The sequence below is a fragment of the Pantherophis guttatus genome, chromosome 1 (assembly GCF_059756535.1).
Source record: "Pantherophis guttatus breed Tessera chromosome 1, ASM5975653v1, whole genome shotgun sequence".
In the NCBI taxonomy this organism is placed as follows: domain Eukaryota; kingdom Metazoa; phylum Chordata; class Lepidosauria; order Squamata; family Colubridae; genus Pantherophis; species Pantherophis guttatus.
The window spans coordinates 204,202,181-204,226,725 of NC_142063.1; the positions used below are offsets into that span (position 1 = coordinate 204,202,181).

At 38.4% G+C, this 24,545-nt stretch overlaps 1 protein-coding gene across 1 annotated transcript in view; it reads right to left on the minus strand.

The window, feature by feature from the left end:
• Nucleotides 1–19,351, minus strand: part of MFSD2B (MFSD2 lysolipid transporter B, sphingolipid) — a 35,262-nt gene extending 15,911 nt beyond the window's left edge. The window contains exons 1-5 of the mRNA XM_034432202.3: nt 18,821–19,351; nt 11,202–11,327; nt 9,234–9,358; nt 1,802–1,925; nt 408–486 (exon numbers count right to left, since the gene is read on the minus strand). Of these exons, the coding sequence (XP_034288093.2) occupies nt 408–486; nt 1,802–1,925; nt 9,234–9,358; nt 11,202–11,327; nt 18,821–18,955 (589 nt within the window). The 5' untranslated portion in view covers nt 18,956–19,351. The remainder of the gene's footprint in view (nt 1–407; nt 487–1,801; nt 1,926–9,233; nt 9,359–11,201; nt 11,328–18,820) is intronic.
• Between the last annotated feature and the right edge of the window lie 5,194 nt (nt 19,352–24,545).

Genomic DNA, 24,545 nt, shown 5'->3' on the forward strand with positions numbered 1-24,545 from the left:
CTGAATTGTAAAAAAAACCTTAATGTCAAATTAGTCACCTTCTCTCTCTCACTTTCTCATTTTACTAACAGTATTGCCTTAATATCATCAAAGGTATTTAACATCAAAGGTAATTTGACCAGCCATTAGGTCTATATAGATAAAATGATGGGGTGGCGCTAATGGCTTCTTTCTACATCCCACAGAATGACCTGCTTTGAGGCAGAAAGCACAATGAGCAAATTGCTTAATCTTTAGAATGAATTGAACACAGTTGAAAAGAAAAAATAAACAAAGAGTCCCCATCCTTTAAAAACTCTCCAAGAAAGTTGTAGCCCCGTCCTAAAATGGAGACCACAACTGTATCCCCACCCTACCCAATGTCTCCCCCACCGTCCCAAAATCAAAAGCTGGCTTTGGAAACTCACGGTAGGCAGTTGCTGAATCGCGATCTGCTTGATCTGTGCTCAGAAACATGGTGAGAGCAGAATATGGCACCTGGTACAGCTATAGCAAAAATACTTAGCAGCTCTATCACAAATAGTTTAAAAAAATAAATAATTACGGCATTTTTATTTTCAACCTGCATAGTGATGATTTGCATTAACTTTTGCTACTCATAACATGGAGGTATTGGAAAATTATTAATAAGGTATTATTTATTAGCATAAAATACTGTTATTATTAATTTTAAAAATCCCAACCTTTTTTTTGATCAGTATTATAGCCAACACACTAATCTAATACATAACATAAATAAAAAATTAACATGATGGTATTATGGTGTTATGATACAATTTTTCCAGTGAACTATGATATAACAATAGTGCCATGTAATCTTTACTTTTACAGGATAGCAGTATTATAGTACAATAATGTACACCAACGGTATCAGCACAGACCCCAACAAATGACCATCTGGAATGATCAATTTGGAAAAACAAAAATTTTACAGTATTACTGAGATGGTTGAACGTGCATACTTCAAAAGGCTTCAGTCTCTCTCTGAAGGTCTCAACAAATACAAGGGATTTTTAAAACACATGTTAATTGTTAATTCATAAGGTATTTGTAATCTATCTCACATGTAACGTATCTGCATAACCAACCTGCCTCCCCTTCCATTCACAGCTCCATCCCATCTATTTAAATCCTACATCAGTTAAGCTACTCTACCCATTGATGAAATGAGTTGCAGTTCAGAAAGCTTATGCCCTTTAATAAAGTGTGTTATTAGGAAAAGATGCTACAAGACTCCTTCTGACTTTTTCTTATGAATGGCAGATAATTTCTACAAGACACAGAAACCATACTTCAATCATAATCTTAAAAAATATGCCAACCAACAGGATCAAGCAATCATTGAATGGAAGTTCCAAACAACACCAAACATTTTTTCAACTTTGTAATAAAGCATTGGCATTCTGGGAGCATGGCTATTTTTATGTTGATCCAGGTGGTCAACGCAGACAAAAAGCCTGACGTCCTATAGTAATAAATAGTTTAACAGAGTTAGAAGAAACCTTGGAGGTCTTCCAGTACAATCCCCTGCTAGAGTAAGAGATCTTAATCCAGACAAATGGAATTATGGTAATTAAAAATATAATGAGCAGTATCATGTGTTAGCTCTTTTCGTTAAGTCTCTTTTAATTACTCAGTTTGTATAATTATCCCAAAGATATATAGTATTTCCCTTTTGGAACTGTATGACTGAACAGGTACACCATTTTATCTGAGAAAAATGTGTAATTCACTGATATGATAGCCAGAAATACATGTTTTCTATATCTAAAAAAATCATTTTCAGTACCAGTCAACTTACTGTACTCAGGGCTTGGAAAAGGCAATAAAATGTCAGATACCACAGAATTCGGTTGGATATGAAGGGAGGTAAGTACCACATCAAGATATAGGACACAATCGTGAATGGTGTGCAACCCAACAACCTGGAGTGAAAGCAAACGAGTATTCATGAAGTAAAATGGAAAGAATAGCCCTATTTTGATAATCCACCCCATGCAGGAGTTGAGAGTATATGGAATAAAATAATAAATACTTGATAAATATTGAAATAAAACAAATCAAAAACAGAAAATATTGCTTTTCAAATTACTTTTCTTCTCTCCTAAAAAACAGAATACAGCCATTTAACATTTGAATGTACATCTTAGATTCTATATTTCAGCATTTGCTGAGACCGAAAATGTAAATGCTAATTTAAATTTCAGTTATGAAAATATTCTTACAAATGGTTCAATACAGAATTTCATAAACTCAATGGTGTTTACAAACAAAGAAAGGAAAGATGACTGGCAAACTACAGATAACCGCAATCTGCTGTACAGTCTACTGTAACGCCCATGGATAATCACTAGCCACAATTAGTTTTAAACACGGTTATCGTATTGTGCACACATGCCCAATGTAAAGATCTACCAGTCATTGACATCCAAATGCAGTTTTTATGAATGTGGGCCTGATGCGGCCTCCATTTATTTTCATGGCAACAAGACCAAATAAACACATCAATCAGTAAAACAGATTAAACAACCTTTAAATGAACTCATGCCTGATAAACAGTTTTGTGTATCAGTCAAGTTGGTGTAACATGAAGGGACAAAAGGCAGTATATTCTAGCTTTGCTGTTTGTGAGGGGTGAGCAGAGGCAGTTATTTCCCAGAGCATGACCTCTAGTTATAACAGAACTCTCCAGAGCTGTTACTACACAATGTAATCAGATGACCATGGATGTTATTAACAAAAACTGGGAAGAATAGATAACACACAGATTAATCCCATCAGAATAGTATTATCTGAAGAGCATTTTTAACCATCCCATTCATGCAACATAGACAAGAATACATTATCACAAATAATGAAGAACAAAAGAAAAAGATAGAATTCATGAAAAACTTAGTTCAGCATATTTGATGCTTCTACCTTGTTCTTAAGGTGGAACATTTTAGAATCTGCTTATGAAGGCTTGTAGTGAAATAGCCAAAATTTATACTGTAAATTAACACAACTCATATAATTCAGAGTAAAAAAAAAAACACATGATGATGAAAGTCCCTCAAAAGTGAATAAACTTTACAGGTAGACCTCATTTGGCAATTGTCTTGTTTAGAGACAGTTCACAGTTATGATGGTGATAAAAACTAATTTTGTAACCAATCCTCGCATTTACAACCTTCACAGGTCTGCAAAGCAAAGGAAGGCTGAAGTAAGTACCGTGTTTCCCTGAAAATAAGACCCTGTCTTATATTTTTTTGAACCCTTAAATAAGCGCTTGGCCTTATTGCCATGCACTCAAAAGCCCATTTGGGCTTATTATCAGGAGATGTCTTATTTTGGGGGAAACAGGGTACATAAGTACATTCACAATTTCACTTAGCGATTGTGTTGCTTAACAACTGAGTTGACAGTTCCAACTGCAGTTGCTGAATGAGGACTAGCTGTACTTCAAAAGGACAACTGTGTGTAGAAATTATGTAGGGGAATACCAGAATGGTTATGGGGTTCCTCCTACTTTTATGTTTTTCCAATTTGAGACCCAAAGTGATAAAATGATTTGGTTCAGGAAGTTCATCTTCTTCAGAATGGATGTGCAAATCAGCCTTCTAAGTAGTATACTTCTAGGATATATCTAGACAAGTTTGTATTATCTCCACGTTTGGATTCTATATTAAACAAAATGCATCAATTAACCTTTTGACGCTTATATAAAGAGTTCATCTGCCACAATAGCACTTGCCATGGCCAAAGATAGTGTAAAGGGGGAAAGAACTGATATTCCATGCACATTAGCATTCTGCTTTCCATACATTCCCAAGCTTTTGGATGGATGGAAAGAGTGTCTGCCAAATGAAATGAAATACACATATAAAGTCCCATCACATAAGAAGACATTTTCATGAAATCAACTATGTATTACTAAAACTCTCCTGTCGGCCTATTTGTAACCTTCAATTGGTCAAAAGGGTACACTATAGGGAACAATTTTTGATTCAAGGTACTTCAAATAATTTAAAGAATGCATCCAAGATTCAGGACCCATTACTTTTCTGTGATTGAAATTTCAAGGATTTTCACACCAAGTTGTATTTGCAAAGCTGTGGCCAGTGCAGGGTCGCTACAGTTGGACACAGTCACAGGATCATAGTTTCAGGCTATGCTTCCCAGAAACCCATAGGTTGTGTGGCAGGAAGTGGGAGGGCCTTATCTCCACTCTTTTTCTGACTTCCCTCTGGCCACTGTATCCAATCAGCTGGCGGCAAGGCCCAACAGCTGACCGTGATTGACTGCTTTGGTACCAATGCTGAAAACTGAAATCTCTTAATAGCTGTGGGTGGCGAGGGAAAGACAAGGGAACAACTTGGATAACTTAATGTGGTAGCGTGGGCAGAGATGTGCCAACAGTTAATGGATAAGCTCTCTTCCTTACTGGAGAGACAGGGGCAGGGGTAAAATCCAGCAGGTTCTGACAGGTTCTGGAGAACCGGTAGCGGAAATTGTGAGCAGTTTGGAGAGCTGGCAAATACCACCTCTGGCTGGCCCCAGAGTGGGGTAGGAATGGAGATTTTGCAATATCCTTCCCTTGGAGTGGGGTGGAAATGGAGATTTTGCAGTATCCTTCCCCCGCCATGCCCACCAAGCCACACCATGACCACCAAGCCATGCCATGCCACGCCCACCAAGCCACGCCACACCACATTCACAGAACTGGTAGGAAAAATAATTGAATTTCACCACTGGACAGGGGGCTTTGGAGACTCCCCAGAGTGGGGAGGTACAGTGAGTTGTGGTCTGTAACTCACTATTTCCCAGTCTCCCAACAAAGTGGCAGGTACTTCCATGGGTCAGTGAGGAGGTGGAGGAGAAGGCCAACATAACCAGGGTTCTGCTGAGGGTTGTGAGGACAGAATCTATAAGGATGACTCTAAAGGTTGGTAAGTATAGATAGTCCTCCACTTACGACCACAATTGAGCCCAAAATTTCTGTTGTTAAGTGAGACATTGGTTAAGTGAGTCTTGTCCCATTTTATGACTTTTCTTGCCACAGTTGTTAAGTGAATCACTGCAGTTGATAAGATAGAAACCTGATTGTTAGGTAAACTTATGAAACCGCCTTCTGCCTCCGATTGCCTCCCATCGACCAGTACGCTCCCACAGAGAGAGTCTCCTTAGGGTGCCGTCGGTTAGACAGTGTCGACTGGTGATCCCCGGGGGAGAGCCTTCTCTGTGTGGGCACCTGCCCTCTGGAACCAGCTGCCCCCGGAGATTTGTCAGATTCCCAACCTTTGTACCTTTCGCCGCGCCCTTAAAACACTATTATTCCATCAAGCAGGGGTGGCCTAAAATATTATTTTAATGGCTTATTTTATTTTAGATTATTGGCCAAACTATTTAATAATTTTAAATTGTTTTTAACTTTTATATTGTTGGTTTTTTAATCTTGGCTGTACACCGCACTGAGTTCTTCGGGAGAAGGGCGATATAAAAATTAAATAAATAAATAAATAAATAAATAAATAAATAAATAAATAAATAAATAAATAAATAAATAAATAAATAAATAAATAAATAAATAAATAAAATAAAATAAATTTGGCTTCCCCATTGACTTCTGATTGTCAGAAGGTCACAAAAAATGTTCACACATGACCTTGGGACACAGCAAAGGTCATCAATATGAACCAGTTGCCAAGCATCTGAATTTTGACAACACGATCATGGGGATGCTACAATTTAATTTAATTTGATTTATATTTATATTTACAAAGGCCGTAACTATGAAAAATGGTCATAAGTCACATTTTTCAGTGCTGTGGTAACTTTGAACGGTCACTAAATGAACTGTTGTAGGTCGAGGACTACTTGTACAGATTAAAGAGACCATTTAGAGTCAATCTAGGTGCATTCTTCCATTATTATGTTCAGCAGCCCACCCTATTATTTTCTAAAACAGCTCCGTTGTATCTAAAATTCTGAAAATCAACTAAAGACATATAAGGAGGGACATCCCTGGGAGATGGGTGATTAAGAAGTGCAAAATTAATTAATTAATTAATTATAGAATAATGCTCTGTCCACCTGATAAAATGGATAATAGCTTAAGGAATCTTGTACTGGAATAAATATAAATGTACTAATCTTATGGTACAATAAGATTCTGTTGGCTTTTGTGTGTGTGTGGAAATAAGACATTGGGCTTTGGCTGATAGGTCTACTAAAAAAATACAGATGCCCTCAAGTATAACTCAATTCTTAGTGACTTAGGGAAGGTGTCTTGCAATTGCTTTCTTTTGCAATGTTTTTAACTATTCAGATTAGCAGGCAGATTTTACATCTATCGGGCTGTTTTCCATCTAGGTATTAACCTGGATCAAATCTTTAAGATCAGGCAAGGTCAGCTATGTAATGCCGCCCGCTAAGGCTATTACAAAATAAATTTATTTTTAAATTCTAATTGTCTTGAGGACAACAATCTATTTGAAAGAAAAAAATTGTAAAGTCATCATTTAATATAGTTTCTTCTGAGAAAAAAAGGAATTGTACAATAATCTACTGTACACTGCAGAAGGCTGATAAGACAACAGTCAACCACAATAATGCTAATATCTAGCTGTGTAGCACTTTCCCTCTTCCTAGTGTAGATTATCATTTGTAGAATAGAGTCTTAGTGGAACAGAACAACAAACATCGTGGGTTGGCTTCTTTTTGTAACAAGAAGAATGTTTACCATTAGTTCGTTTGTTATAAGATCCTTGTATTTTAGCCTAAACTACAAACATATAGAGGTTATTTGAAGAGGAAAGGAGTCTAATTTCATCCATACTAGGAGATTGGAATATGAATAGAAATATAAATTAATCAATGAACAGAAAATGAAAGTGCTATTTATCTGAAAATAACCAAACGAGGCAAATTCCCTGTGTTCTGTTCTGTTTTGCTCTGTTCTACTCTACTCTAGGTAAAGATAAAGGTTCCCCTCGCACATATGTGCTAGTCGTTCCCGAATCTAGGGGGCAATGCTCATCTCTGTTTCAAAGCTGAAGAGCCAGCGCTGAAGACATTTCCGTGATCATGTGGCCAGCATGACTAAACGCCAAAGGCGCATGGAATGCTGTTACCTTCCCACCAAAGGTGGTCCCTATTTTTCTACTTGCATTTTTTTTTACGTACTTTCGAACTTCTAGGTTGGCAGAAGCTGGAACAAGTAACAGGAGCTCACCCTGTTACATGGCACTAGGGATTTGAACCACTGAACTGTCGACCTTTCGATCGACAAGCTCAGAGTCTTAGCCACTGAGCCACCGCGTCCCCTGAGCCACCGCGTCCACTACTCTACTCTACTCTACTCTACTCTACTCTAATTCCATTCCAAATTCCATTCCAAATTCTATTCTATTCTATTCTATTCTATTCTATTCTATTCTATTCTATTCTATTCTATTCTATTCTATTCTATTCTATAGAAATATGGCATGCAACAGAAGAAGCAATAGTAATGTTTCTAAGCAAACTACTCCACATGACACTGTGATTAACTGATTGGAAGAATCATGTATTGGAATCTACATTCCAATACAAAAACAAAAAGAAGAGACTTAGGAGACCATAAAAACTATCATGCTATGTCTTTAATTTCACATGATAATAAAATAATGCTTAGTTTGACACTGACTTTATTACAAAGAGATGTCAGATGCTCAGGCTGGCTTTAAGAAAGGCTGAAGAAAACATTATCTCTGATGCATGCCAGATAGCTTAAGAAAGCCAAAAAAGCCAATATGTGCTCCATTGATTATAGAAAGGCCTTGGACTGAATCAATAGCATTCAATGATAGAATATGCTTAGGAAAATGGGAATCCCAGAACATTTGTTAATGGTGAGAGCTACAAAAAACAGTCTTAGAAATTATAGTGAAGGTACTGAAAGGTTGGACAGTTTCTGCATTTGAGGAGCAACCATCTAGAGCAGGGATATCAAACTCAATCCCGTCACGGGCTGCATCAGGAGTTTGTTTGCCCTTGGGGTGCAGGGGTGGGTGTGGACTTCTCCCTTGCCATCTCCAGGATGGCCTCGCAGGCCAACTCTGCAGCCTGTCGCAGGCCAATCCGGTCTGCGGGCAGCGTGTTAAACACATCTGATCTAGAGTAAAAGAAGGAGCTGTCCTGAAATACATCAAACACTTGGTACAGCTGTCATAAAGGCCTTCAAAAGATATTCAGACACTCTTATATGACTACACCTACAAAGAGCAGAAGAGTGCAGGCAGTAGTGTTCCCTATGACACCTGAGGAAATGAAAGCTAGACTTTAAAGAAGCCTGTTAAAGAAAATATTGATGTTTTTGAAACTTCCTATTGGAGAAAACTTCAGAGAATATTCTGGACAATCTAGAAAATAAACAAATAGGTTTATCCAAATCCAAAATTCTCACCAGATTCAAATTACCCTACTTTGGATGATCTAGCTCTATAGAGAAGGCTGTAATGCTGGGACAGATAGAAGGAAAGAGAAGATGATGAGCAGCAATGTGAATTGATTTAGCTATAGTAGTGATGGATGCATCATTGAAAAACCTGGAAGATCAAGTAAGGAACTTATTTTCAGGCAGAATATCAATCTATGTGATTACTTGGAGTTGAGATCAACTTGACAGCACATGATCAATCAATCAATCAATCACATAATCTCATAATCTAAGAAATGTTCAGTTTCTTGAGAAATAAGGTCTGGAAAGATTTGTCATCTATTTTGCCTTTTCTAAATGATTAAAGAAAATTTTGGATTAGATTTCTAATTTATATTTTTGAATTGGAATTTAAGGGGGAAAAAACCCTATTCCTCTATCTATCATAGGTTCAGATTTCCCGATCTGATTCCTTTATAAACATTTTGCATATAACTTAACATATTTTTAATACTAACAAATCTCTTATGATTAAAAAATCGGAACTTTAAAAATCAGCAAATTAATTTATACACCTTACCTGCAGACTAAAATCTGAATACATTTGATTTTAGCTTACATGTTAGTCAAAAGTTATAGTCATTTCTAAATCATGATTTATTCTTAGTGTTTTAGATGAAGCAGCCAATGTAGTTTTAGTGTGGTCTATGAACCAGGCCAAATAGATTCAAAAACATGTACCTGGATTGGAGACTATGCAAGTGAATGAATGCATTAAAAAAAACTTTCTAAGGCTAAGCTTTCAATAAAGAAGAAAATATATCAGTTTGCTTACCAAGGCATGAGTTGCCCAAATCTGGTTGTTTTGCTCTGATTAATAAAAAAGCCTGCAAGAGGATCTGCAGCTGCTCCGCATGCTCTGCCAAGGACCTGCACCAAGGAGGCCTGGAATGGTGGGATCTGAAAAAACAAGCGGCAGTTATCTGAAGTCCAACATACTTATCAAAAGAAGCTGACAGTGCTAAATAACTTGCTCAAATCACAATATTTTGTATAAAGCATGGTCATTTTTGACTACGATGTTCTATGAGAAACTTTGTTGATCTGAAATACCGGTAATTTTATTCATCTGGAATTTGCTCCACATTTTAAAATAAATACCGTACCATGCCCCATTCTAACTATCAAAAATAGTTATCGTTTTTATTGTCTGTGAAATAGGACAGCAAACCTTGAATTGTGCTCCATAAACAACTTTCATTTGATTTTTGTGTGTGTGTGTGTGGTGTCATATAATCCACACCCCACAGATTTTGGAGGTAGTTTTTCAAAATATTGGACGAACGTTACAGAAAAATACAACAGAAATCACTTCAATATTGTTGGCATGAAAATTACATGATTGCTCCATGAAGTCACTGACAGTGAAAGATGATTCAAAGGAGACTTTCCTTTATTATATCAAGAGAGTAAACCTCCCTCTGCTCTCTAAATGATGGGGAAAGATAAATGGAGAGAACATTCAGAGGATAATTTGGTCTAGGTCAGTGTTTCTCAACCTTGGTAGCTTGAAGATGGGTGAACTTCAATTCCCAGAATCCCCCAGCCAGTAGCTCTGGCTGGGGGATTCTGGGAGTTGAAGTCCACCCATCTTCAAGCTTCCAAGGTTGAGAAACACTGGCCTAGGTGTTAAGATGCTGGCCTAGAAAATATCTACAGACCCCTCACATCCTGGACATAAATTGCTTCAACTTCTACCCTCAAAACGACACTATAGGGCACTGCACACCAGAACAACTAGACACAAGGGCAGTTTTTTCCCGAATGCCATCACTCTGCTTAACAACTAATTCCCTCAACACTGTCAAATAATTTACTAAGACCGTATTACTATTATTCTTCTCTTCCTTACTAGTATCTGTCTCTTTCCACTTATTACTATAACCATGTTGCTTGTATCTTTCAATTTATATTGTTTTAATTTGTTTCCTAGTACGATTTGATAGCTTATTAGTAACCTTGACTATCACTTAGTGTTGTATCTTTTTATTCTTGATAAATGTATTTTATTCTCCTTATGTACACTGAGAGCATATACACCTAAGACAAATTCCTTGTGTGTCCAATCACACTTGGCCAATAAAGAATTCAATTCAATTCAATTCAATTCAATTCAATTCAATTCTACTCTACTCTACTCTACTCTACTCTACTCTACTCTACTCTACTCTACTCTATTCTATAATCCAGAAGACAGTGAGTTCTAGTTCCACATTAGGTATGAAAACTGGCTGGGTGACTTTGGGCCAGTCACTCTCTCTCAGCTAAAGTTATATCACAGGGTTGTTGTTGTTGTGCAGAAAATAGGAGGAAAAAGGAGTATTAGCTATGTTTGCCATTTTGAGTTATTTATAAAATAAGAAACGTGGGATATAAATAAATAAAATAGTTTATATGAATCAAAAGTTCACCTTTATAATAATCAATCAGCTCGTTATGGGAAGCAGGGCGAAACAAATTCTGGAAAAAAATTTGGTTAATAATATAAACTAACCATTCATATCTTAATTGCTTTCCATGGCTTTTCTTCTCTGAGTATGGAATCCAGAGAAAAACTGAATAAACTGAATTAAATGTTAAGTAATCACACATGACATGACCTACCATGGCAATATCTTTGTAAGTCACCAGGAGCCACTGAGAGTGAGTTGGGCAGCCATATACTGTAATTTTTTTCTTAAATAACTAAATCTCAAGCTTAAACTTGGAATCTGAGGTTGTTTAGGCTTCCGAAAATGCTTACCTGAGCAATATCCAAGAGGTAGATTTGCAGAAAGAATGAGGTGGCACTGCTCGCAACCTGATTTGGAGCCCCTCCAATGCCATAGCATAATTTGCTGCACACAGAGAGTTTGTCTTCATGAGCAACCTGAAAAGGTGTGGGAAAAAGCCAAATAATTTCTTGAAAGTTCAGGATATGATTCAATATAAAGTTGATGCCTCTTCCTACGTAATGCACGAATCTGGCAATATAAAGACTTTATGACCGCTGTCAAATCTTTCCTCACTTCTCTTCTTCCCTTTGGCTATACCTTGCTTAACTTTAGATTGACGAAGAGACCTGAATATCTTAAAAAACTGGCTCAGGAATTCTGGAATGGATCTTATCAATACTGTAATATATTTCGAGAATTTAATATTTTCTGTTGCTATGAACATCCAACTGGCTCTCCCCACAGTAAAATCTCTTGTACTTACTTAAATGGGTATTAAGTAATTTTAATTTTCACTGGAGTGCTATTTATGTATGGAAGAACGTACAGAGAAATAAACAAAACAGTTATAAAAGTAAAGTTACTCTGAATATTATTTTAAATATGCTAGATTATCCTGATATTGCTCCTATAGCTTTATAATAGTCCAGACAAAACATACGGGTCCTAGAATAATGTTGGAATTAGGATCCACTCTGAGTTGGATGCAGATGTGGTCTGGTCCCAGTAACCAATTCAGATTGGATCCTGCAGAAAAAAAAAATCTCTATCCTCTTCTTTTTCATTTCGTTTTTGTGAGGCTGTACCTAATGTGCTTAACCAAAGACAGGAAAACTCATCTAGATTGTCTTTTATTATTGAAGTTTTCATTTTATGCTGTGTACCGAGAGAAGTTCAGGTACGGCCACATGCAATGGCGCCTGCTCAGGCACAACATATGTTGTTCTGCTCTAGGAAAAGAAACCTAATTGCACGGCACTGCCTTGCTGACTGGGTATAGGCAACTGGAGTAATGAGGCAACTTTAGAAAAGAAAATGCTGTGGGCCATAAAATAATACCTAAAAAGCCAATCTGAAGAAATTTAGTGACACGCAAGAATTATACCTGAAGTTTACAGTGCAGAATATTATTTTTAATTAAAATACAGGATGTAAACTTAATAAATTGAAAACGGAAAGGGCATTGGTCTATAGGTAGTCCTCCACTTACAACTGTTCATTTCGTGACTGTTTAAAATTACGACGACAAAAAACTGAAAAAAGTGCCTTCTGACCGTTTTTCACACTTATGAACATTTCACCATTCCCATAGTCAAGTAATCAAAGTTCAGATGCTTGGCTACTGACTCATATTTATGACGCTTGCAATGTCCCAGGGTCATGTGATCACCTTTTACAACTTTCTGACAAAGTCAATGGGGAAGCCAGATTCCCTTAACAATCATGTTAAAGGTAAAGGTAAAGGTTCCCCTCGCACATATGTGCTAGTTGTTCCTGACTCTAGGGGGCGGTGCTCAGCTCTGTTTCAAAGGCAAAGAGCCAGCACTGTCCGAAGACGTCTCTGTGGTCATGTGGCCGGCATGACTAAATGCCAAAAGCGCACTGAACGCTGTTACCTTCCCACCAAAAGTGGTCCCTATTTTTCTACTTGCATTTTTTACGTGCTTTTGAACTGCTAGGTTGGCAGAAGCTGGAACAACTAACAGGAGCTCACCCCTTTATGCGGCAGTAGAGATTCGAACTGCTGAACTGCCGACCTTTCGATCGACAAGCTCAGCGTCTTAGCCACTGAGCCAATCATGTTACTAACTTAATAACTGCAGTGATTCACTTGTGGCATGAAAGGTCGTAAAGTGAGGCAAAATCCACTTAACCAATGTTTCATTTAGCAACAGAAATTTTGAGCTCAATTGTGGTCAATTGTGGTCATAAGTCAAGGATTACCTCTAAAGGGTATGAGCAGGGATAGGGAACAACACGTCACAGATATTTTGGGAGTTTCCATCAGCTGCATATTAACCAAGGAAGCCTCAGAATTCCAAATATTAAATCTTATTATGATGTTAATCATAAAAATAGAGTGCCGGTTTGGTCTGGTAATTAAAGCACAGGCTAGAAATCAGGATACCGTTGAGTCTAGCTTTGCCATGGGAACAAAGCCATCTGGATAGGACCTTGAACCAGTCCCTCTCTCTGAATTCTAGGAAGGAGACAATGGCAAATCACTTTTGAAATATTGCCAAGAAAACTGCATGGACAGAACACCTCTAGGTTATTGATTCTTTGGTTCCTAGAGAAATATCACCTTTGGTCATGGATGGGGTTGCATTACCTCAGACTGACCTGGTGTGGCAATCAGGAGGTTCTCCTAGACTTGCAATTCCTGCTAAAGGAACAGGGGGTAGTGGCAGCCAGTTTGTAAACTTCAGGTTGTGTGCAGTTACACCCATTCCTGCACCAACGTGCCCTTCTCAGAGTCACCCATGCCCTGTCACCTCCCTTCTGGACTATTCTGATGCACTCGACATGAGGCTGCCCTTCAGTATTCAGAAACTTTAGCTAGTTCAGAATGCAGTGGCCTGAACAGTTTTGTGCAAGTCTAGATTTGTGCATATCATCTCTTCTGTGGGAGCTACAGTGGCTGCCAATCTGATTTGGGGTACAATTGAAGGTACTGGTTATTACCTTTAAAGCCCTACATGGCTTGGGGCTGGGTTATTTAAAGGACCACCTGTCCCCTATTGCATCTAACTGGCCCGCCAGAGTGAAAAGGCAGGACGTGTTGTGGATCGATTAGGGACTGTCATCTGTTGGGACATGATGGAGAGGGACATGAAAGGAGTTTCCCCCAAAGAATTTTCAGGCAGCCCCTGGACAACAGATTATAGCTGGCTAATCATTTCAATTCAGAAGCATCCAAAACAAATATCTGGTGGGACCATGAAAAAGGACCTTCTTGGTGGTGGTCCCTCTTCTTTATGGAATATCATTCCCCCTGAGGTGTGGTTAATCCCCACCCTTTTGCTTTTCCAAAATGATCTAAAAATGTAGCTTTGTCAGCGGGCCTGGGGATTACAAATGGAAATAAAGCTGATCACAAGAAGGGGGAGTAAAGCTTTTTTAAACAGTTTTATTATAGGATGGATTTTTAAATTTTTAAAAATGCTGTAAGCTGCTCGGAGTCACCAATGTGTGAGTTGAGCAGTTATATAAATTTGCTAAATAAATAAATAATTCTATTGGAAGAGAGGACAAACTTTTTGAATCAGTTAAAAGCAACATGGGAATCAAATATAGAAGTCCCTTTACTTTTAATTTTATGACTGACATAAAGAGCATTGGAATCAATGTTGGCCAAAATTAGAGAAAACTCATTTAAGTACTATTTTTTCCCATAAAAGTGGGTGGAAATGTCTGTGCGTCTTATGGAGCAAATATGGTGAATAGCAGCCAGGTCACAGTGGCGGGGTCCTTTTACAGTGCTGAACCCCGCCTCTTCTGTCTCTTTTCCGCAGTGCAGGAGTCAATAGGCAGAGCTGGCACATGCGAGGACAATTATCTGTGGTTCTTTCAGGCTCCGTCTCCTGCCCTCACTACACTGCTGCTCCATATTTGGCTCTCCATATTCACAATGAGATGGTGCTCCATATTCATAATTTTTTTTTTGTATTTTCCTCCTCGAAACCTAGGTGTGTCTTATGGTCAGGTGCGTCTTATGGAACGAAAAATATGGTGCTTAATACCAAGGAAACTTAACATGATGAATTCTAATATAAGATCAATGTACTAGAGAAAAATGTAAAAAAATAGGTATATATTTTGGTGTCTTTTAAAGTGGTTCAGTCTTCTTTGATGGAAATTTTATTAAAATGGACCAGGTCACAATCCAGGCCTTTGTATAAGATCTTAAATTGATCTATTTTTTAAAATAATCTAAACAACACCTAGAAACATTAATCTTTATCTGATAGTATTGTCAGGGTTGCAAATAACACCCCCAACAAAAGAAAACTGAGGCTTGAGTTTCCTCAAAGTTGCATTTTGTTAGAGATGTCATATTGGCAAATCTGGGAAAACCTGAATCTGAAAGGTTTTTCCCACCCAAAGGAAAGTTCAAGTCCCTGCCCAACACCCACATGTCCATCAAATGGTCCAATCAAAGCACCGTCCCAACTGGAGATGCCTCCCAGTTCCAGCCGTCCTGGTGTAGAGCAAGATGTCCTTGACTTTCTGAGAAAGGAATGTTATTATGACTATGTATCACCCTGGCTCCATACAATCCCGCCTCCCAGTTTCCCACAGTAGTAAATGTGGCAGGCCTGAAGATTCAACAAAAAAGATGACTTCCAGGCCTGACAAGTATTCTTACTTGCTGCAGTCAGATAACCCTAACTTAATGGAAAAGTTGGCTGAAAAAAGGGTAATATCACAATAATACAGAAGATTATTTTTACTTTGATATTAAGATATTTTGTTTGCACAGCAAAGAAATAATGATGATCTACTCCCCAGTTCCAGGTTCCAACTTCCAAGGTAGTCTAATTAAAATTATGTGGATTTTGTTTCTCCATATATACTCTGTTGTATTGTTAATTGCTGATAAACTCAAGTAAAGAAAAAAAAGGAGACTTCAATTTTTTTTTAAAAAAAATCAGTCCCACTGAAAGTAATGGATTGCCAAGGTTAAAAAATGAAACATCTGCTTGCACCAGGTGTCTGTTCTTATTCCTTGGTAAGAATATGAAAAATATTATATGCACTAATACAACTAATACAACTAATAAAAACTCTGGAATTTATCATAGCACTTAAATCCCACTGGATAAAGTTATTTCTCAATCTCAAACAACATTCTGTCTTATCAATAATTATCTGCCTTCCCTACCCTTACCCTGATGACAGAAAAACAATGCTGTAGCAGGCCTGAAATGGGCTGACTAAGTCAAGAAGGCTCAGGCATTCAATTCAGAGCTTTTTTTAAAGGACAGAAAATAGTCATTTATTTTACTTTGAATGGTAGATGTCATGAACTTTCCTATTGTAACTACAGGTAGGGAAACTAGATTGTTTTCCCTTCTAAAAACATATTAATTGGTTCACATATCATGATAAGGAATCATGGTGTGTGAATAAACCACTATTGGATAGGTTTACACGCTGTTTGCAAACTGCAGGGTTTAGGTATATGCCACATGTTAAGCCAACACTAACCAACCATTTGAAGCCTTAGCATAATAGTTTGGCATAATTTATTTGAAGTACTGTACTAAGCTAAAACACCATTCAGGGTAGCATTATGACCCAAATATCGTAGGTGTGACTTCATATGTTGCATTAATCCAAACCACCATCATTTGATAACTTCAGCATGAGCCAGTCATTATCCTAGTTTGCATTAAGCCAAAGTCTGTTTCACCACACTTTTCAAATTAACACCATATGTTTCATCATATTCATATTTATTTTGAGTCCATAAAATGATAAATCCAAATCAACCACTTTACATTTTTGTGGAATGTGAGAATCTGTTATAAGGCAGCCAGAAGTTTCAAAGAAATTATAATTTGAAAAGGCATCCCTCATTCAAACCAATAAAAGGAAGGAGCAAGTTTGGGTCAGAATAAATCCCCATTACTGAGAATATTGAAAAGAGCACTGTGGGCTAACAGAAATGTGGTGAATAACAAAAGATGTTTTAAAGTACAACTTCAAGTACAACTATGATTATCATTAGTGTTGTACCTTATGATTCTTGATGAACGTATCTTTTCTTTTATGTACACTGAGAGCATATGCACCAAGACAAATTCCTTTCGTGTCCAATCACACTTGGCCAATAAAAAATTCTATTCTATTCTATTCTATTCTATTCTATTCTATTCTATTCTATTCTATTCTATTCTATTCTATTCTATTCTATTCATTGGTCTAAATGTGTGTGTTTGTATATGTGTGTGTGTGTGTGTGTGTGTGTGTATTTGAATTTTATAGCTGAATAACAATAACAAACTCCATTTAATATATAAAATGAAGAACAATTCATCAATTATAAGTTGTTAATGCAGTTACTCCTGTTCTTCATTATTATCAGACTGGTCCAGTCAAGGCTGGAAGGAACAACAGAATATGGAGCTGTCAGATAAAATTCCAAATTGGCCTTATCACCAATGCCTGTAGGCACTTTCTTTGAGCATTCATCTTTAAGAAAGTATTTCATGAACTCACAATGCAAAGACAACTTTCTAAAAAGAAAGTTGCAAACAAGTTTTAAACATATAATCTATAGTTAGCCTATTTGAAATGGGGAGTTGGTAATTTTAATAGAACTTATTGAAAATAGTTTTAGAAGAACATTTTAAATTCCCATACAGTACCACTATAATTTTCTTTGTAGCCCTCTTACTGAGATCAAAATAACACCATCTTCCTCATAATTATTAACATAATTCGCTGAAATTCCCACTGTTCAAACTGGTTTGTCCCTGGATTGTAGACTGATGTGGTTCATGCTTATGTAACCATAGTTTGTTGAATGCATTATAATGATTGTGCTTAGCCAAAAAGAAACTTCTTTACCTGACTACCCCAATACCTCTACCTATTCAAGGACCTGGTTTAACTTAAATCATGTTTCTATTCTTTAACTTCCTGAAAAAGACAATGATTTTTCCCTTTTATAGTTCTGAAGTTTTAAGATACGCTTGCTTTTGTATCATTTTGAGAATGAACATCGTCCCAATGTCTATTGCCATCATGGAAAAAAAAAAGCAGAGACTGAAAATTTCTATTCCGCCCCCACCCACAAAAAACCCACATCCCTTATGGTCTACATTATTCAATTGGAATAACCCCACCATCATAATGCACTCTTTGGAAGGACGATACCTAGAGTTACATTTTGCACTAAGCCGTAATATGCTCATTTCACCTTGGTTTAATATGTTGGGTGACTATAGACACTGTAAACTTTATAGTTTTGGCCCCCTTGGAAATGATGCCACCAAAATGAAGGGGGCCTAATGCCCTGCTCTTGAGAAGGCATCTCCACAACAGATGGGACAGCCAGATCTCTGGTCAAGGAAGACCATCAGTTTGAACTACTTCCATTGTCAGTACTTTGATCACTTTTAAAGTTTATCTAAAATTTACCCTCTTACAGCTAAAGCTACTTCAATCTAGTTCTGCATCCTGCAAGAACAAAGATCAAACTTTTGCTTCCCTTACAGAACAAGGGTTTTGATACTGTACTTGAATCCCATCATTCCACCAACCTCTTTTCTTCCCATATACCGGTATATTATCTCCTATTACCAGATGCCCAGCTGATAGTCTACTGTACCCCCCCAAAAGACTAAGCACGGTTTAGCCCACGAACGGGAAACCACCAGGAACCAGGATCAATAAGTCTAAGAAATATTGTGGAGAAAGTCAATAGTGAATCTCACGCAGTTGCCAAGAGATCAACATTAGGAAGGCACTTATACTCCCAAAGGATTCCTGGACTACGGAATTTGCACCTCCTCCTTTGCCGCCTTGAAGGGATTCGGAGAAGCATCACCGCAACCTTTAAGCTTCTCCCCTGTCCCAATAGAGCTGGAACACGCCTGAAGAAGCCGGACGGCGCAAACCGAAGGAACTCGAGACTCACCCCTTCGACCGCCCGCCCCAGCGACTGCTCCGGCTCTTGAAAGTGGCGGGATTGGCCAGTCTCTTGCAATGGTGGGTTCGGAGGCAGCTTGCCTTGTTGCCCCGGCGGCGGATCTTTGGCTCCAACACCTGCCATCCCAGGTTACACAGTAGCCTCTCCAGCTTTCTGCCACCGGCTTTTCGGCGCTTGATAATCCGGGGCGGGACCGATCGCAGGAGGGAGCCTTGTGTGGAGAGCACTGAAAAGCGCGCCGTTTTGCCCACAGGTTCGCCCAGAGCCTTCCCGACCCGTTCAGTAGAACAGGGAATGTTCCTGTACCGCGGAGAAAGACCCACGTCTTCTGGACGGGATACAGCCTGCAACCCCGTTCAGGAGCCGTTTGCTTCCAGTTTAAGCGCAGAGAAGCATGCAGTTTAAGTGCGAAAGCATGCATTGCACCCGAGTCTCAAATCATCATTACCTCCCCTCCCACCCCTTTCTCCCTTAGAGCGCAGCCTGCCCGTCTGGCACTGTTTTATTTCACTGTAGCCGAATGTTGCTGCACCGGGACGTGCGGGGTGGGTTCGCGCAACGGGGAATCCCGTGGGCGGCTTTGCAAACCTGTCGTTGCGCGGAGCCACTTTTTAGTCGCGGTCTGAGGTGCGCGGGTACGCAGCCCACTGCACTTCGTCTTGGAACTAAAGTTGCAGGAAGAGGGTGGTTGCAACGAGTGGAATGCAAGCCACGGGGGCTGGCTTCACTGTAAAATACAGTACACCATAAATTGACTACTTTGTTTAAAAAAAATAAATTCTCCCGCCTTTATTTTATAAGTAAGGCGAGGAACATCCTTGGTTCTGGGGGGGGGGGGAGGAAATTGTCCCCCTCAGAATGGTTTCGCAATTTGGGTGTCGTCCTAGACTCACAGCTAAGATTAGAGCAACATCTGACAGCTGTGGCGAGGGGGACCTTTGCACAGGTTTGCCTGGTACACCAACTGCGACCCTACTTGGATCGGGAGCTCTCCTCACGGTCACTCATGCCCTTGTCACCTCATGGTTAGATTATTGCAACGTGCGCTACATGGAACTACCCTTGAAAAGTGTTCGGAGACTACAGTTGATCCAGAATGCAGCTGCACAAGGTGTTGTGGGTGCACCTAGGTACACCCACATTACACCAATTCTCCACGAGCTGCACTGGCTCCCTATTGGTCTCCGGTCACAATTCAAGGTGTTGGTTATTATCTTTAAAGCCCTACATGGCTCAGGGCCAGGGTATCTTCGAGACCGCCTTCTACCGCATAACTCCCAACGACCGGTAAGATCCCACAGAGTTGGTCTCCTCCGGGTCCCGTCAGCTAAACTGCTGGCTGGCAGGCCCGCGGGGGAGGGCCTTCTCTATGGCTGCCCCAGCTCTCTGGAACCAGTTACCTCCTGAGGTCCGGACCATCCCCAGCCTATTGGCCTTCCGAAAAGCAGTGAAGACCTGGCTTTTCCGGCAGGCCTGGAGCCGTTGATCTCGCTCTTGCGATCCGGCGAGATCCAGCCATGAATGGTGTGAATGAGTTTTAATGTTTTTAATTCTTAAATGTTTTTTATGATGATTTTAAATGCATTGTGAGCCGCCCTGAGTCTTCAGAGAGGGGCGGCATACAAATTGAATTAATAAATTAATAATAAATAAATAAACATATCCAACACACCTTCCTCTTCCTATTTTCTTCCAGAGAGAGAGAGGGAGGGAGAGAGGGAGAGCGAGAGTGAGGAGCGAGAACGAGGGACCAGCCGGCTTTCGAGCCTGAAGCGGGATTCACAGTGTAAATGGTACCTTAATCACTACCATACGTGCTTTCCCTGCACTTAAAGGAAAGGCTTGGCGACCGTCTCTATATGTTATAGTACTGTGTTGCGTTACAAATGCAAATTACGCTGCATCTCAGGCATATTACATACACATATTCACCAAAAATTAAGACTACGGAGGTGTATTTTCTCCTCTAATTTACTTTGCCAAAATTGGAAAGGCGCTCTAGATTTTCTGAGAATATATTACAACGGGGTGGATGTAGTTTTTCTTTTCTTTTGAGGGGAAAGTGACTTAAGTTCAAAATTACATTCCATATTTCCATCAGGTAAATACAGTATTCCACATTTTATGAACTTGCAAATGTAAAGTTGTATTATCGCAGAAATAACCCAATTTTTCAAAAAGTTAATATTTCTCTTCAAAAGTCCAGTCAACTTTTAACTACCAAGAATTTATTTATTTTGGGAATTTATATTGCCGTCTATTCGCACATGGTGACTCAAGGCGGCTTACAGAATATAAAATCTCATATAAAAGATTCCACTACGAATACAAATAGCCTGTTTTACATCCATGCTTCAGCTTCCCAGTTCAGTTTTGTATGGAAAGTGTAAAATGGAACTTTGAGAATATTATGAAATAGGAACAATTCTCAGTTTAACCTGTATCTAATTTCCAACCAAGTTATGATTACTTCAAAGGGTTTGGGGGTAAAGTTAGCAAATCTGAATTCCACATTTGTCAAAGGTGGTAATCCATTCCTGTTGGTGGAAATACCAAATCTGAAACAGGTTTTTATTCTTTGCCCCCTTTTAATTGCCTGAGTCTTGAATGGGGATGAACACAGAGATTGTCGGATTTTCAACAGCAAATTTAACAACTATTGACACCTCCCAAAAATTGCAAGATCTGGATGCAGCTATGGCTATGACTGGTAATTGTCTGACCTCAGTGAAACATTCTGCAGATCATTTTCTAAACAGCGTTATTCAAATATTATTTCTTAAGGAAATTTGAGTTGCCTTTTTCTCATTGTTTCTTTTCAATGCAATCTTCATTTTAATCTAAAGAGGATGTCTTGAAAGAACAGGATAAATCTTTTTCAGTGAAATACTTGTGTCTTTAATTATTCCACCATATAACCAAAGAAGCAATGTACAGGTAGTTCTCCATTTACAACAGTTCATTTAATGACATTTCGAAGTTACAACTGCACTGGAAAAAGTGACTTATGACAATTTTTCGCACTTACAACCATTATAGTATCCCCGTGGTTACATGATCAAAATTCAGACTTTTGTCAACTGACTCATATTGGTGATGGCTGCAGTGTCCCAGGTCACCTTTTGTGACCTGACCAGCAAAGTCAATGGGGAAGCCAGGTTCACTTAACAATCAGGTTACTAATTTAACCATTGCAGAGATTAATTTAGCAATTGTGGCAAGAAAGGTCGTAATTTGGGGCAAAACTCACTTAACAAATGTCTCACTCAGCAACATAAATTTTGGGCTCAATGGTGGTCGTAAGTAGTAGTAGCACGCTATGAAATAATATCTCAAACATGTTTTTTAACTTAAATGAAGTGGATGTTTTTGATGAGATGTCCTGGTTAAAATTAATAGATACGTTGCATTCCAGTTAACAGATTCAGTTCTATGTGTGTCTATACCGATGTACAAATGTGTAGATAAAATCAAACAAGATGTAAAGATCAATTAATTTGAGAAACATCATATAGAACTAGAAGACTAGAAGTCATCAACATTTCTATTCTGATTTTATACTCCACATTGTTCTGTGCTTTGTTAAGAGATATACAACCTGCAGTTTTTAAAATAATGAACAGAAGATACAGCACATCCTATGAGATGACCTTTTAGTTTCCTGAGACACTAGGACATACACATACTGAATTGTATGCATGCATGTTTTTATATGTGCTGACATGCAAGTTAGCATATTGCTGTTGAGATTTCAAGCATATTTCATTTTTGAGTGGTTATCTACATGTGTAACAGTTCACAAAAACAATATTTCACACAGAAGTAGGGAAGTCTGTAAACCTTGCAAAGTTTTAATGATTTTGAAGAATGTTTAGATTTATTACATTGCAGGAATTTACAAATAAAAATCCCCATTAGTCTGCATCAGTAAAATCAATTCTTACACAAAAGAAGATACAATGGTAATAGAAATGACATTATATTCTGTTTCAAATTGTGAGACTATATTCCATATTGGTTTTTGCAAAATAAGGGACTTGGAGGATCATAATATCATTTATTATCAGCTAGTTTAGTGTTAAAGCATTTAACCAATTAAAAAATACATGCACACATCCATACATAAAAATATTTTTTTAAAGAATGCTTAAAATTCATTTTGGTCTAGGGATGATATTAGTCAGCTTTGACTCTTAGCTCCTCCTCTTGGTCGCTAGCTAGAGGTAATTTGCAGATGGAGGAGATCCACGTCATATACCACGCAAAGCCTTATTTTGCTTTACTTTGGTTTATTAATTGGCTCAATCCATAAAAATTAAATAAAACCAAGCATTATACTTAGTTTGAATCTAGCAGGATCTCTTACGTTTAGCCTTGGGATGTAGGAAAGCCCCATGGCTATCCACTGCACCATTATGATGCATCAGCATTTTAGTGTAGGTTATGATGCATAACCTACACTAAAATGAAAGGTGTAGAAAAAAGGTAAAAAAAGTAACTCCACAGGATTTGGGTGACCTAAATCACCCAGGTGTGGTGGCATAGTGGTTAGAATGCAGTATTGCAGGCTAATTCTGCCGACTGCCAGCAGTTTGATCCTGACTCAGCCTTCCATCCTTCCAAGATTGGTAAAATGAGGATCCAGATTGTTGAGGGCAATATGCTGACTCTGTAAACAGCTTAGAGAGGGCTGTAAAGCACTGTGAAGCGGTATACAAGTTTATGTGCTTTTGCTAAAACATAGTTATCTAGAGACAAAAAATACTGGATGTATACTTTCCTAGGCCAAGATTTATTCAATGATGAGTTAATAAGTTAGACATTACTGGCTGGGTTCACACATCATTCTTAAGTTACAAGCCAAAGTTCATAACCTAAAAAGCCTTGGCTCACATACCACAATAACGGGAAAAAAATTAAATTGGATGCATATCCAGCCATGCCAAAAAAAAAAAGCAACCAATGAACAATGGAATTCACAAATAAGGCCAAGTAATATATCCTGATGGTAAAATCCCATTTCTGATGTATTAAAAAAAAACACACAACAGGTATTCTGGGATAATTTGTCTGATGCCTTCGTTGCAGCACAGATGGAGAAAGGCGGCCTTATTTTCTGAGATGGATTATCAAGGAAAAAAAATGTCCCAGCTGCAAAACTCACTTATACTTCTTAATTTAATAAAAAAAAAATGAATATGATAGCAGGGGCGGACTTAATTATTCAATTCTAGTTCCTGCTAATGTGGCAGGAGCCATGTTCAAGTCCCATGCAGCTGTTCTTGTTCCTGAAAGTGACCTTGTCAAGTGATCAAGAGCAGGACGTTTTGGAAAATACATGTTTGAATTATCCACAGAAGGCAAGGTGGATTCTCCTCTGCAAGTTGGCCCAATTGTGACTTGCCTCCTCGTCCTCCAGGCCATTTCTCCTGATCAACAGCTTTGAAGAATTAGGATTCTGCCCAATTTCCTTCTTATCCCCTTTTCCTTTGGATATCAGGCCAGATTATAATTTTTCAAATGATTATTATTGTTTCTTTCATATCCAGCATTTTTAAAATGTCAGTTGTAATAAATGAATAATGAGAATAATTTTGCAGGTAGGAGGACTCAATAATATGATTCCACTTGATAAACCCCATCCCATCAAACCAACATGATAAAAGGTATTTCTAATGATTTCAGACTTCCTAAATGACAAACTACTCTTTGA